We start from the raw sequence: 16,432 nt of genomic DNA on the forward strand, positions 1-16,432 counted from the left end.
AACTTTCCAAAATTTGGATCTAACTAAAATTTTATATGATAAAAACATATGTATCCGTCTGTGCTAGATCTAGATTTGATAAATGGTCCTATTTGGTTCCATTTAGGCAAATCTTTCTCATATAATAAACTTTGCCGGACTCTAAACTTAAATCTAAATTCCAATTGGAACCAGATAAGTAGGTGTCAAATATGCGCAAATTGACACTTTTGCATCAAGTCACTTTTTCACTGCTTGTTATTATTATTATTATTTTGTTTTATTATTGCTGTTTGCGTTACCTTTACCCTTGGTTGGTAACTTTTTTTAAATTTATTTATTATCTATTTGTTTTAATGTTTTATTTGTTTTACTATCACTGTTATCCCTTGCCTTGGTTGGTTAGTAGTTTTATTATTATTATTTTTGTTAGTATTGTTAATTTTTTACTTTTAGTTTTTTTAAATTTTTGTGCAAAAATGACTCTTTATGCAAAATAGACCCTTTGTGTAAAACTGAGTCTTTGTATTAATGTAAATTTTTGTGCAAAAGCGCCTTCATCCATATTTGACCTGTCCTAACCTGTTAGGACCATTTTATCAAATCTAGATCTAGCCCAGGCCAGATATAAATGTTTTTCACAAATAAAAACAAATTAGTGAACAAACAAGTTCTTTTGAGTAGACTATTTAAATTTTAAATTTATTTTTAATAAGCATTTGGTTTTTGTTAAAAACATGTGAAGTATTGATGTTTGAAAATAAAGCTGAGTAGTATAAACTAATTTACATAAAGCCAAAGGTTGCAATTAAAAAAAAAAAAGGCTAAATGTTTTTTTTTCAAATTAGTTTTTAGTCTTTAAAAAAAACTTTGCTTATATATATAAAATATTAAAATTTTTGTAGAATCATTTTGTTTTTTTTTAAGATTGGAATTTTACTTATAAAAAAAGATTCTAATTGATAAACAAAAATTTTAATTCATCAGTTGAATAATTTACATATTAATTTATTTTCATAATTGAAAATCTAAAAAAAATTAGATAAAGCTAAAATTAGTTAAAATATATAGACTTATATGACAAGTTTTAATCTTTAAAATGCCTTTTATTTTTAAATCATAACAAAATGATAAAATATTTAATTTAGATGGATAGTTTAGGTAATGTGTTTGATGCTTTTGAAGAAGATTCAGAAGTACAAAATTTTTTTAGTAAAAAAATTGTTAGAAAAGAACAAAGCATAAGTTACTCATCTAAAAGTGAAGATGATGACTTGAACATTGAGGCACAAAACGAAATGAGCTTGTTAAAGGAAGAGCTTGCTAGCTTGAAAAAAGAAAATAGTAAACTAAAAAAGGTTACCCGATTGTTTACTCAGCAACCATTCTTAAAAATTAAGGATATTGCCTCAGATGGTCCAGTTGCCCAAATTGTGTTATTTAATAGTTCTAATACAAGTAAGCTTGCTGAAGAATTAAATGAAGTTGTTATTAAGCACATAAAGAAGTTTAAGAAACATGATTACAACCAAGAAAATGAAGTTGAAAAGCCTCAAACTAGTGCTGTTCAGTTCCCTGAAAAAATAATCAAGCACTATGATCTTATTGATGAAGACAAGCTAAGATCAAAATATGAAAAACGCCTTGGTAAAGCATATACTGCAACACACTGTTATCAACTATTTAATGCTAGTTTCTATTTAGACTTATTAGGTAGTAGTTCAGAAGAAAAGTTTTGTAGTTTTGAATTTGAAAGAGGAGTTTTAGATCCACTAACAGGAATTGTTGAGCTTTCTGAAAATATAAATAACAAAAAACAAAAACCAAAAAAATGTTGTTGGAACTGCGATTCTGAAGATCATGAAATTAAAGATTGTCCTCGTCCAAAAAATCCAGCAAATATTAATAAAAACAAATCTTTATTTCAGTCTTTTATGAACCCTTGTAGTCAGATTTACATGATTGATGAAAAATATAACAAGTACAAACCTGGAGTTATTAGTGATGAATTAAGAGAAGCACTTGGATTAAAAGGACATCAGATTCCTTTTTATATATACCAAATGCGTCAATATGGTTATCCACCAGGTCATCTTGAAGAAGCAAAGGTGTCTTTTAACAATCAGTTAAGTTTTTACCACAATGTAAGTGAGGTAAATGATGAGTCTAGCCAAAAGTTATTGAATGATGTTGAAGATAAAATTGATTTAGACATGTTAGTTTCATATCCAGGTTTCAATGATACTATAAAAAGACCTCTAATTGATGAAGGACATAAGTATAGAGCACCTCCAATGAGACAACAAGACAATATAATGACTGTTAAAAACTATTATAGAAATAGGAATAGTTATATTGATAGTCAACTAAGTTCGATAGAAAAAGAGCAAGAAAATCGCCGCAGAGAGCATGACTTGGAAAGTGAAAGAAAAAAGGAAATAGAAAGAAACCAAAGTAATCAAGCTGATATGGAAATATCATCAGATGAAGAAAACAATGAAAAACACCTGCAAAGTGTGTCCAGTACTCCAGTGGCAAGCAATAGGCAACTTCCAAAGGAAGCTTTTTATCAACCAACACCTGTTCCATATGAGCCTAGTCGCCCAGCAATTTCATTTTCAAGCAATAGTTTTAATCATGACGGCCATAACTCTCCAAAACTTACTTGCTCTAAGCAAACAAGTGATGAACAAGAAGATGGAGAAATATACAGCCCAAGCTGTGCTTTTGATACAGATACTCAAGACACTGAGTTGGTTACTTCTTCTCTTAAATCAAACTGTGAAGATTTAACTGAAGAAGAACAAGCAATGAGATTAGAGCTGTTGAAATCATTAGGGAAAAGGAAAAACTCTGATGAATTACCTTTAGCTAAGAAAGTTAAAGTTGAGCACCAAAGTTCTTTGCCAGATTTATCATTGTTTTCAAAAGGAGTTGCTCCATTCCAGTACGATGACAACCGTACACCTAGTAAGGGAATATTTACTAAGTTGAAAGATATTATTAGAAAAAAGTAACTTTTCATTTTTAGAATTTTTTTGTCTGCATGTTTCTGAATATTGTACACATTTTTATTAAAAAAAAAAGTGCTAATGCTAATTTGCTAGCTTTTGCAGTAAAGAAGCATTCATGTATTTTGTTTTTATAGTTTCAAATGCTAGTATTAAATTTTTAAAACCAATTATCTTTATTTTACATTAAACTTTAATAAAATTTACTTTTAAAACTGTTAGTATTAATTTTAATAATAATTTAAGTTCTCTCAAGTATACTTACCTAGTCATTAGTAAAGCTTTTATTAGGTCTACCATAGCTATTTAAATTGAAAATAGTAATTTGTGACTAATGTTGTTAAGACAATACATGATATATATTTTTTTGTTACAAATTGTAAATTAAAAAAAGTATCAATAGACCTTAAGTAGGAGTTTTTTTTCTACTTACCTTTTAGAAACAGTTTAGACAACATTTACTTACATTTTTATAGAAACTTTAACAATAGTTAAAGAAAAATTATGAGTTAAAATATTGACTACTGAAAGTAATTTTAGCCATGTTGTTCATAAATGTTTAAGCATTAATTGTGTTTTGTATCTGTGTGATGTATTTTAAATAGCATTTAATAATTAAAAACTCTTAAAAATTGATGTAATTCTAATATCTTCATTAAATAATTAGTATTTTGTAAAAGTTGTAATAAATATTAGTTTTATATTGTTAGTTGTAATTAGATGGTTCGTCCAAATATAACTTTTAAGTTCTGAAAATAAACTGATAATATCTTCTATGATGATAATGAAGTGTTTTAAATATAAAAATTCCTTGGTACATCAAAACTTTTTTTTATATACAGATTAGCACTCTTTCAGGTGATTTTTGACAGTATCAAGAGAAAACTAAAGGTTTAATTCAAATAGGTTAAGATTGGGTATTTGCTAAAAAATAACTACAAGTTTTTACGTTAAAAGCAAATTTTTATTTATAAAATTTTGTGTTGTATTATACTGTTTATAATATAAACAATAACTGTTTAAAAAAAAGTGATACGATAAGAATTAGCTTGCTGTCCTATACAAGAAAAGCATTTTGTTTGGTAGATTGATATTTAAGTAAAGTTTCAATTAGTTCAATTTTATGCAGGCTTTTAAGTTATTCTATTTACATTGATAGTTACAATTAAATGTATGTCTAATTAGATTTATTAAAACAAAAGTAAAAAGGATCTAATGAAATTTTATACTTTACTGAAAAACTTTAAAATTTTTTTGACATAAAAACATATGTTAATAAACTATACTTTTTCTACAAACATTTTTGTTATAGTTTCAAGTACTTGATAGTTCAACTAAGTTGTAGCAAATTTAAGTAGTTTTTATGATAATAATCAAGTTCTATATACTTAATATATTTTTTTAATTATCAATATTTTTTGATAACTTACTAGTCTCAGTTGTAAACTGTTGTGTTTAAATTTTAAAATATAATATATGCTCCTGAAATAAATTTTATTGAAGGTTTGATAAATTCCAAATAACAGTAGTTCTTTTTGACTATTAACAATTCAAAAGTAATGATGTTTAATTTATTAATTTTTGTGCGTAAAGCAAAATTACATGTTTTAAATATATACACTAAGCACAAAAAGTCTCTTTGATTTTTTTTAATATTTAAATAACTTGTAAAAGTTTACAAGCAGTTTTTTGTAATAATTATTTGAAATGTCGAGTATTTGGTCTCCATTTAAAGATTTGTTACAATTAACCAGCTCTGTTTTCAACCATTCCATCTGTGATACTGAAAAATTATTAGAACTTAAAGCTGCGACAGATAAGAATAAATTGCAATTCTTTACATTACTGAAAAATCCTGTTAGTTTCTAACTAAGTAATATATATATCTGACATTAAAATAGGATTTTATGAATAGTTTAAATAGAAATTAGTATAAATTTAGCTGTTATTATTTTTTAAATGTTTTTAATTAGTACAATAATGTTAAATTATCAGTTTATATAAGTTTTAATATAACACAGGCTCATTGAAAAAAGTAATTTATCAAAAAATTCAATTATGACGCATTTCTTTCCTAGTTGTATCTTTTTAACTAAAGTCTATCAAAAATTATTTTTAGATAATGTTTACTATTCTAAGTATTTTTTAGGTAGTAATGAAAAGTCTAATATAGTTATGTTTTATTTACTAAACAGTTCAGTTTTATATTTCACTTTTAAATGATTTACAATTTTGTAGCCAAAAAGTAGTGAAGAAAGAAAATGTATTAAAGAAAAAAAGAGAATACCATCTATTACAAGTGATTTTATACTGGACGATGGTTTCATTCAAGATTCACTATTTATAAGCGATTTTCTAGATTTAAACGAGATATCTGCTGTTGAATTACTTACTATGGGTTAGTTGATGTCTTTTCAGTTAAATACTTTTTTGTTCCTGATATCATCATATGTTTTATTTTGTATAATTTAGTAAATGGTTGTTAAAAATAAATCGTAAACAGAAAATAAAGTAGTAACTTGTGTTTTAAATAACTTTTTGTCAGTGTATACTGTTACAAGTCATCAATAAATGTAATATTTTTAGTTGTAAAGTTTCAAATTATTTTTGGTACTTTTTATTAATAATGTTTTAAATTAACAAAAATTCAAGTTATATATCTCATCAACCTAATGTCCATACCTTACTTAAGTAGACGCTCTATATATTTTTAAGGTTTTTAATACTTTTTAACATATACTGTTTGTAAGTTCAATAGTTAATTAGTAGTTAAAAACCTGTTGAATTTTATTATTTTCATGATTTTAATTCACCTAAGTTCGCTAAAACTATTGAGTAACGTTTTTAAGCGAAATTAAAAAAAACATTATTTTAAGTTATTTGTTAAATTTGTTTACTTCCATAGTATAATTTATCAGTTGTTATTGTTACTGGATAATCAACGACAACATTAGCAAGGATTTACTTTAATTCATGATAAACGTTTTATAAATGCGCCTAAATAACTACAGCTGAACAACAAAAATCAAACTACTACACTTATGGAAGATGTCTTATTTCAATACTGATGTACTGGGATGGCAAAAGGAACCTTGTTGCCTCTCTCCGCAATCTTATATTGTGCAGAAAATCAAGCTACTGGTCATTTGATCTCCCGTTAGTTTTTACATAAGTATCTATGTAATACATGACAAAAAGTAATTTTTTAAGTATTCATTTACAATAAGTTGTATTTTTATACATAGTTTGTCGGACAGATTAAAGTTTGAAAATTTTGTCCTGGTACTTATTTATATCAAAAAGATTTTCTGCAAAAAAGCTATTTTCTGCAATAAACTATAATTAATAAGTGTTATGTATATTTATCAATCTAAAGTTACAAAGTGTGATTATTATTTATTAAGCAAATATTTTAATATATATTGAAGAAGTTGGTATACTATCAAAATCCACCCGCGTCAAAATCCACCCGATCAAAATCCATTTGAGTCAAAATCCACCCGATCTAAATCAAACCGAGTCAAAATCCACCAGAGTCAAAATCCACCCGATCAAAATCAACCTGAGTCGAAACACTCACCTCGCTATATTTATTTGTTTTTGAATCAAATACCATTTAAATAATTTCCCTACCCCCGAATATATTTTCAAACAATTCTCAACTGTAGGAATAACTGGCACTTACTAAATTCTTGTTTTTCTGTCCTTTATAAAACGACTTAAGAATAAAGAACTGTACTACAGATTAAGCTTATAAATGTGATTTTTTTTGAGTTTTTATTTAGTATTTTTGCTTGTTATAAGGGAATTTTTGACATTTTTTTTGTTTTCTTGATTACTGAGTATATTTTCAAATAATTACAGCCAGCAAGCAGCTTTTTTAAAGAAGTTTAACTTTTAATATAAATATAACCACAAGAGCTAATAAAAATTAAACAACGTCAGGTTTTCTAAAACAAAATCTTACTATTCAAATATGATTATGTTGAAACTTTTAAGTAACTAATGGATGTCCAATGAAAAATAAATTTGTACGATCTCAATCACAAGACAATCAGTTAGATTTTACTGTTTTTTAGTTAGATAAGTTTAGAATTTAGAATTATTTTAAAGTAATTTTCAAATAAATACGTCGCACGATAAGATTTTTGTAAAGCCTGTGTAATAAAAGTACAAGCTACCACTTCTACTACAAGTTATTCATTTAATCCAGGGGTCGGCAAACTGCGGCCATCGAAGTGTGAATCTGCGGCCCGTGAACATGTTTTTTTAATTTTAATGGAATGCGACCCGAAAAATAAAAAGCTGCGGTCCGCGCGAACCATGTAAATATGGCCCTCGAGCATGTAAATTTGGGCTGCTAAACTAAACTACATTTAAAATTAACAGTATTTTTATTAGTTTTGTTTTTAAGTTCATGTATATCACTTACAAACTATTTATTATCTTCAATGCTAGCTTAAATATGTGAAAAAAGACAGATAGTAGTTCTAGCAGTTTACCTTTACTGTATTGCCAAATAAAGTTTTTACGATATTAATTTTAGATTAAATATTTATATATGTTCGGTTATCAAAAATACTCGAACATTTTTTTAATTTTAAGAAATGCTTACTTTATTTTCAATCCCAACTTTAAAGTTTTAACAAATGTTTTTTTTGCGTTGAAAATTATATTAAACAAAAATTAGTGAATAAAATATAACAATTCCATTTTTATGTATTAATAAATGTTAATGAATAATGTTATATTGAATGGTATATAATATTTTATCTTATTTAAACGAAATTTCTATGCAACTCAATATTTATAAAAAAACATAAAACTTTGTAACTAATTAATCTAAAACATGCAGATAAGAACTTAAACTTAAATTGTCGAAAATTAAGTTAAATACATTTATCGCATGTCAATTAAAGGTTAGTAAATTTTCAAACGTCGACTAATATAGATTAAGTTTTATAAGATTACTTGAATGATCACCTTTAAAACTAGATTTGGCCTATTAATAAAATATTTTTTTAAATTTGATACAGTCTGGTACAAAATTTTTATGAAAATAACTTATATCCAAATTTTAAACTCTGTAGTCTGTTGTACGTACTTAATTTAACCAACATATAGACAAATAAGACAATTTAAAAGTTAATTTGAAAAATAAAAAAATAAAAATTGTAGCATTTTTTTAAAAATACAGTGTAATATCTAACAAAACTTATTTTTGTTTGCTACTACTTAATTTAAGTATATATTTTATCTAGCTAAAGTCTAATTACTAATTTTTTTTGTACAGTTTACAAAATGATAGAGCAAATTCAATGAATAGTAGAGACGATGTTTTTTATGTATAAGACTTAAATATATGTAAAATATAATGAAATTGTAAGTGAAGTACAGCACACAAAACACAACACTTTTTTTATTAAAGGAAAATTTTTAAAACTTAAAGCTTATATTTTATTTTCTTCTTGTAACTTTTTATAAAGTTTTTCTTTAGATTACATTCTTTTGTATATAACTTTTTTGTTTTTAGTATAATGTTCTACTATTATTAAAGATTCTTTTAATTTACTTTTTTCTATAGTTTCAATTTTTTAATTTACTTTTTTTTTTATAAACATGTTTTTTTTTAAATTATGAATGGCTTTGGGAAAATATAAGTAGGAGGGAGTTTATTTTGATTAGAATTGACCGTAATTATTAATTTTTTTTTTTAACTATGTTTTTAACTATTACAAATGTTATTAACTTAAGTTTAAATTTTAAAATACTTCTAAATTATTATAAATAGTTTTTTTTATACACTAGGTTTGATTTTTAAACACTCAATTGTTTTTACAGTTTACCTTAAAGATCGCAGTTTTTATTATTTTTTAAAATATTTAGATTATTTTAAAGGTTTAGTTATATTATTTTACTTACCTCTTTAATTTTTTTACTAACTGAACTTAATTTTTTTCTCTTGAATATTTACTTTTATTCCAATAGTTGTTTAAACATATAAATAGTTTCGGTATTACAAAATTCTGTTAGGAATTAATTCTTGTTTCGCAAGAAAATGAACATGCAAACTGCTCACGTTAAACATTTTTGCCGTATAAAAGTAAAATCCTTGCTAAAGTGTTTCCGTGCAAAAATTAAGGTTGTGGTAAAGTAAACCTTTTGTAAAAGTAACGCCGTGCAAAGTTGTAGCAGTGCAAAAGTACCGCTTTCGTGATAATGTAAAATTGTGCAAAAGTGGAGCTCATGCTAAAGTGACGCTAAGTGCAAAAGTGACGCCGAACAAAAATGACGACCTGTGCAATCGAAACCCACAGTGCTAAAGTGACACAGTGCTAAAAAGACGCACCCTGCTAAAAATTCAACCCGTGCAAACGTGCGAGGTGCAATTCTGACCTTACGTTAACTTGGGTTAAATTAAACTGGTTGATATTGATCGGGTTGATTTTGAATTGGTTGATTTTAACTTGGTGGATTTTGATCGCGGGTGGATTTTGAACGTGTCCCGAAGAAGTTAGATGACTTCCGTTTGAGAATGTTTCAATAATTTTGAACGTTGATTTTTTTTTGAGATTTTTTACATGAGAATTTTTGTTATCTAACATTTAAAAAACTTTTTACACCACATACATATAAATAAACCTTACTTCATTAAAGCTACATGGAGAGTTATCAATATTTTTAAAATAAAAGTCAAATATATAAGTTAAATAAGTGTAAAACAACAACTTTCCTTTAATGTCTAAGATGTAAACAATCTTGTTAAAAGGTTCCAGTAAAAACATATAGAACTTTATTTTAGATTGTTGATTTTTTTTTGGAAATTTGAAAGTCTACCAACATAAGTTTTATAAAAAATAACTTTGGCTCCTATATTAAAGCTTTAAATACGAACTACATGCCAGTTTTTATAGAATTTAAAAGTCTTATTAAACTTTGAAGATGTTGCGTTTTTTGTAAAAAGTTTCCGATACAAACGTATGGACCGCAAATTTTTCAGGGTCAATTTTCTTGAAAATTTTTATAATCACTAAAAGTCTATCATTACCTTTATTTTTTGAACTAGAGACGTCAAGCTTTCAGGGAATGTTCCTATTATAGTTTAAAAAACTTTTAATGGTGCTTTTAAAAGCAATTGGAATATAAAAGTGTTCCATAAAAAAACAAAAATAAAGGTAGTTTTTAACAATCTTCATTTTATTTTTCAAATTTTAAAGAATTCCTGTATTTAATGTATTTAAAGTTTAGAAATGGATTTTCTGTAAAAAGTTGAAGGAGATTGGTTAAAAAATGAAGGAGAAGATAAATTTTTAATGAGATAGCCTTTTTTTGCGGTTTTGGTTTGTACCTTCCATAAGGAGCCTATTGAGAACACCGACTTTGATCGCTTATATCTCAAAAGTTATTTTGAATTATTTAACCGGTTAAGAATATCTGATAGCTCAAGTATAACTCTACAAAATAAGATCAACTTGTAAAAATCAAGGTGAACCCTCTTATGCCCTTAATATTGTTTATAAAACAAAAGTCTTGTTAATAACTTTTATAATATTTTACTTTAAGGCCAACATATGTTGGGTACTATAATTGCATAAAAAATGTTATACAAAAATATAAAAGCTAAAAAGAAAGGAAAAAAAAATCTTAACATAGAAGACCAAGTTAGTTGTGGTTATTTAAATTATTTGTCCCAGATAAGAAAAATAGCAATTAAAAAAAGAAGCAGCATAATTTACTCTTTTGAAAAGTGCTTCTTTTTGTAATGAAGTATTTTTTTTTAAACTGCTATTCTGTCAGTAAAAGTAAGTTGGTCTAACTAGTAGTTTATAAAATAAATAAAATAAAATTTATTTTCTACCTGATTGATTTATAGGATGTTAGTTGAATGTTGTTATTAGTTATTGTTAATTGAATGCAAAGTTGAATGTTGTTATTGTAGTTTACTATGCTCATTTTCTTGTATTTTAACGCGGCATTAGACTAAAACTTGTCAATTTTTAAAAAATAATGTTTGTTTTATACTAACCAAAAAAAAAAACTACAAACTTTTCATTTCTCACTAGTAAATTGTTGATGAATAATACAATATTTCAGAGAAGCGTTCCACACACTGGCGAGAAATTGTACGGATGAAATAAGAGAAAGTGGTCAACTAATTACTAGACTGCTTACTCTGCTGAAAGAGATCGATTCAACAAGAGAAATAGAAAAGTTGAGTCAATGTACACAACTAAGCGGAATTTCACAAAAGTTTTTAAGTGAAGTATGTTTATGTTTTTATTTATAAAATTATTTGTTCATTTTTAGACTTATATCATGATACAGTTATTGTCAGACAAAATTTTTTTTATATAGTCATATAACTTACCAACTGAAAAAATATTACGTATATGGTCTCTTACTATAGTTGCTTGTAACCTCTTTTATTTCTCTCTGCTTTGTATTAATGTTTTATGCTCTTGACTTATTCAGATTAAACTGCCAAATAAAAAAAAATGTTACTTAAAGTCTAACTTTGTTTTGCTTTGTAGAACTTTTAATTTAGTTTGAAGCTTTATAAATGACATTTGTGGTTTTTCAAATTTTTTTTTAAGAGTTATAACTTTATTTTTGTTTAAATTTATTTGTTTTTGTTGATTAGATCGTGTAGCACACGTAAAGAACCCTCTTTACTGTGTTTGCAAAAAAATTAAAATGTTTTATCAAAGGTATAACTATCAACTAACATATAACACTAACATACGACAAAAAAGATTGATGAAATAATGTAAACATTTACAAACAGGTCAAGGACGTTATTGATGACTTATTAAATCAATTGTCAGAATGTTTGTTATTTTTATCTCTTTGCCAAGCCTCGCTTACAGTAGAAGATATCGAGTCACTGTTAAAGTACTTAAAAATTTGTACTAAACTTTCTTCCGATAAAACCTTAACTCATAATTCCTTGTCGGTATTGTTCACTTTACTTTTCTCAATTTCTTTACCTATAGAAGACTTCGAATGCAATGGTTTGTAAATATTATTGTTTAAATTAAAATGTTATAGTTTATTATATAGTCATTATGTTTTACTTCGTTAAGTATTTTAAGACCTTTTATTAAATACCTTTTCTGATATCAGGGTTACTTAGACTAGTCAGGAAACTTGAGCTAATTTAAAATATAAAACCCGGGAGAGTGCAAGTCAGTTTTAAATATCCTAAACATGTTTACTTCTATTTCTGCATGTGCAATTTTTAAATTTTAATGTTTATTTTTAACATATTTAAAATCATGCTCATAGTAATTTTTAAGTTAAATTTAAATAAATAAAGGCCTAACGTAATAATAAGTTATATCGAACGCTAAACAACTTTGAAAACGTTTTTCTAATAAATTCAGCTGAACCAGGCTAGTTTTTGGTCATTGAGGTTAGTTTTGCCTGGATAGTGCCCACCCTGTGATTATAAAAACTTAATCTTCTTGTTTTATAATAATCTATAGAGTGGATAGCATTTGAATGGCGTATTTATTTTTATATAACATATAAAACTTTAATTAGTCACAGGCACAAAACCGGATTGTTATTTGCTTGAGAAAGACGAAACTTTGCCCGCAATACATGCTTTGATTATGAATGAATTGTAAGTTAAACGCTGAGTTTTGATAAAAAAATAGTTTTAAACATAGTGTTTTAATTAGATAATCATATAGTTTTGTGAGGATAGTATTGTAAAATTTTCTTGTTTTAATATTTTTCATTCTAAAGAGGTCATTGCCTATCTAAGTGTGCACCGTAGTGAACAGTAGTAAATAAATATTTAATTAGCAATATATTTATTTTAAAATAGTGTATCTTAAATTGTCTCAATAACTAGTTTCAAAAAAAAACAGTTTAACAGAAAAAATCATTATAAAGTTAGCTTTAGTAGTAAAAAGTATATAACTAAGTTATCTTATGCGTACATATTTTTTTGAAATTAGTAACTATGCACACTAGGGTTCTTATTTTTACAGCTACTTTTGATTTTTCGGCTGAAAAAAAATGTTTTGGAAATATCATAAAAACACCAGTAAAGTTTTAGATTATTTGAAGAAACTTTCACCTTAGCACTAACCTATTTTCTAAAAACCACCCAATGCAAAATGTATGGAATCCAAAACCTTTTTTTTTTAAGTTTTAACTTGTAATTTTTTTTACATCTGTCTAATTATCACATAAACACATTGTGCACAATTTAAAAACATTTACTTTTAGAGAAAGTTTTATTGAGGCAATTCTCGATTTTATGTAATTTTATCACTTTTTGTAAGTTTTCTTGAAATTTTGGTTCTTTTTTAAAATCCAAGAAGCGCCAAATACTTCCAAATGATATTTCCAAAACATAAATTTTCTCGAGCTTGGGAATCAAAAGTAGCTGTAAAATAAGCACCCTAATGCAAACTGAACAGCTTTTAAAAATTTAAAAATCACTGTTTTAAGTCATTATAAATCTATGCCTAAAAGGAATTGATGTACACATTTTTTCTACGATATAAATACTTGTATAAACAAGTGTATATTATTTGAAGTAAATGCTGGGTTTATAATAAACCTTACATAATTAATTAAAAAATAATTTGCGTATTACTAATCATTAAATTAAACCTTATGAAATTACCTTGAAAAATAGTTTGGTTTTCTGTTGTATAATTTTTCTTAAATATACTAAATAAAGTTATTTTTCGTAATACTTATAAATTCAAATACTATTATATTTTGCAGTCATGACGCAAGTAATTGGGGTGTGTTGGGAGTTTTGTCAACCATAGAGTTTGTGTGGAGCATTACTATCAGTAGAATTCTAACTTTGAATATGCCATCAACTACAGCGCTTTGGAACCCAATCATTGAGCAGGAAGAAAATGTTCTTGATAATGCATTGAAGCACGATGTTTTCAGTTTTATAAGAGTTAGTTGTTTAAGACTGTTGATAACATAGTTAGTTACATATGTATTGGTTTAAACAGCTTAATTTAAAAGGAGTTAACTCCTTAGTTCATAATTTGTAGCTTGTTTGGAATTTGTTTGTTTCAATTTTTTGTAAACTAAAGTTTGAATAACCATTACTACTTGAATGTAAATATTTTTAACTTTAAATATTTCATTCCAATGTAAAGTATGTTGCATATGAAAAGAAAAAAAAAAACATTAATAATAGTTTATTTAATGTTCATAGATATGTTTGTTATTGAGTTTAAAATACACATCACTTCATTATACAATAGTTTATGTTAAAAAATACTATGGAACACGATTTGATGTATAAGAAGAATAAAAAAAGACTTATCAACGAAAATTTAATTTAAAATATTTTAAACTGGTAAAGTACACTTTTGTTACAACTTGTATATATTTTTTAATATTTTATAATCAAAGCCTCTATTTTTTGCAGCATTCCATCATAGCTAGTGAGAATTTTAATGATGAAGAAATATTCTTAAGACTAGTCCATGAAAATGTCACAGATCTAATAAGACTCATGCCTTTAAAAGTTGGTAACATACATATTTAGATAATCTTTAATGTGCTTTGTATATATATATATTTTCTAAAGCTATAACTTTTTATTAATTGCTTCTAATTTAATTTTAATTTGTATGATAATTTTTTTATGCAGTAAGGTAAAAATTTTCTATCAAAAACTTGAACAGTCATTGTTTATGAAATTTAAAACATAGCTTGTATTGTTTGCGTATGTATAAATATAATTAATTAAAAAAAAAAGTAAAACCTACTTAACAAACGGATATTAAAAACTAAGTCAACTTACCCACCTTGAAATACTTCATACAGAAGTTTTCTATGAATATATTTATGGAACTAAAAACCATCTTATACAACAATGATCATTGTAAGTAATTAAAGTTTATTTTATGTTTAACTATGAGTAGCTAGTAGAAGTTTAGATCTATACTAAAATTTTTACAATACCCAGGGTTGCTATAATACCTGAATTTTGATAATTTAAGAAAAAATAAGCTGGAAAAACTGTAGTTTGAAAAACTTTGAAAAAAACCTGGAATTATGTGCAAAGATCATAGAAAAACCTGGATTTTTTTTAACTTGAACTTTTTAACAATTACTTCAGAAATTTTCTTTTTGTTATAGCAACAATTGCATATAAGCATTAATTTTGTGTGTGAGTGGAAAAGTACTGGAGTGAACTAAGAGAGTCATAATTTTTTGACTTTTTTGGTTTTATACTATTTAACCACTTCAAAATAAAAGAAATAGAACAATATTTCAGAACACGCTTAGTGAACACACATTATTATTTTGTACTTGTAGTATCTAAATTTATTACTTCAAAGCAATTTTTTTAATAAATTTAGAACTGTACACAATAAAATACAACAACCACTTATTAGTAGACAAGGCATTTTCAATTATGTATTGTACAATAGTTAATACACTACTTTTTTATGTTTCAAAGAATTGTTAGATAGTAAACTGTTGTTATACGGCTTGCACAATTGATCACCACTAGGCTGCAGAAAGACTAACTCTATGTAATGGGTTACTTTTTAAAATAGAAATTTCACTTATATGTTACAATTTCCTTTATATGAAATAGATCCTTAAACTCAATAATTTCTGAGACAAGTAATTAAAGTAATTTTTTTAAGAAAGCTGCAAAATATCTAGTTTATTAAGTAAAAAATTTGATAAAGTAGGTCTAAGAGTAAAAAAAAGTTTAAAGCTGTTGTAAAATTTAGGTGAAAGCTATTAGAAGTGCGGGTGATGAAGATATGATACAACAAATGCAGTTGGAATTAGAGTCAGCGAACAACCAAGCTTCTACTGGTACTAACCACTTTAAGCAGGTTAGCTTATGTAGAAAACTCAATTAAAAGCAATTTGTATTTCTTAGATCAAAGATTAAAGTTAAAGTATATAGTTTGTGAAACATACATTAATAGTTCTAGAAAAATAGTTAATTTTTTATCATTCATTTTATATACAATGCAGCTAATGGAGTTAATTGCTGATTTGTACGAAAAAGACAAATTAGGTTTATCAACAGAATTTTGGTTGGTGACTAACTCTAGTGAGTATTTGGCCGCTACTTCTCGACCTCAGAGACATAAAAATGTTAGTATATATTATTAGTAAAGACTTTTTTTGATATAATGTCTAAAATATGGTAACTTTTTTTACTTGAAAATATTTAGTTAATATCCTAAGCCCAAAAAAGGGGAAATATTTTTTTTTCAGTTTTTCTAATTTTTTGCATAAAAAGCTAAGTTACCAGTTGTTTTTACTGTTTTAAAAACTAGAGTCACATTTGAGATACAAGCAATTAAAATTAGAGAGTTCAATAGCTTCTTTATGGGAGGTATAAACTAAATGCGAATATAGACTATTTCACTAAAAATGTATCTTCTCATTAAGTTTTTGAGCAATTTTTTAAAAACTTT

General features: G+C 25.8%; 2 protein-coding genes across 2 annotated transcripts in view; both read left to right on the top strand.

The window, feature by feature from the left end:
• Positions 1–1,135: 1,135 nt before the first annotated feature.
• Positions 1,136–4,209, top strand: LOC145833959 (zinc finger CCHC domain-containing protein 8-like). The gene has a single exon (XM_082941243.1). The coding sequence runs from the start codon at positions 1,278–1,280 to the stop codon at positions 2,994–2,996; it is 1,719 nt and encodes a 572-aa protein (XP_082797369.1). The 5' UTR covers positions 1,136–1,277; the 3' UTR covers positions 2,997–4,209.
• A 502-nt stretch (positions 4,210–4,711) lies between these two features.
• Positions 4,712–16,432, top strand: part of LOC145833811 (nuclear pore complex protein Nup205-like) — a 38,003-nt gene continuing 26,282 nt past the window's right edge. The window contains exons 1-10 of the mRNA XM_082941000.1: positions 4,712–4,847; positions 5,229–5,388; positions 6,002–6,146; positions 11,085–11,253; positions 11,776–12,001; positions 12,540–12,615; positions 13,737–13,923; positions 14,407–14,505; positions 15,731–15,838; positions 15,984–16,106. Of these exons, the coding sequence (XP_082797126.1) occupies positions 5,385–5,388; positions 6,002–6,146; positions 11,085–11,253; positions 11,776–12,001; positions 12,540–12,615; positions 13,737–13,923; positions 14,407–14,505; positions 15,731–15,838; positions 15,984–16,106 (1,137 nt within the window). The 5' untranslated portion in view covers positions 4,712–4,847; positions 5,229–5,384. The remainder of the gene's footprint in view (positions 4,848–5,228; positions 5,389–6,001; positions 6,147–11,084; positions 11,254–11,775; positions 12,002–12,539; positions 12,616–13,736; positions 13,924–14,406; positions 14,506–15,730; positions 15,839–15,983; positions 16,107–16,432) is intronic.

Source organism: Thalia democratica, chromosome 4 (genome assembly GCF_965202585.1).
Source record: "Thalia democratica chromosome 4, ktThaDemo2.hap1.1, whole genome shotgun sequence".
NCBI lineage: Eukaryota > Metazoa > Chordata > Thaliacea > Salpida > Salpidae > Thalia > Thalia democratica.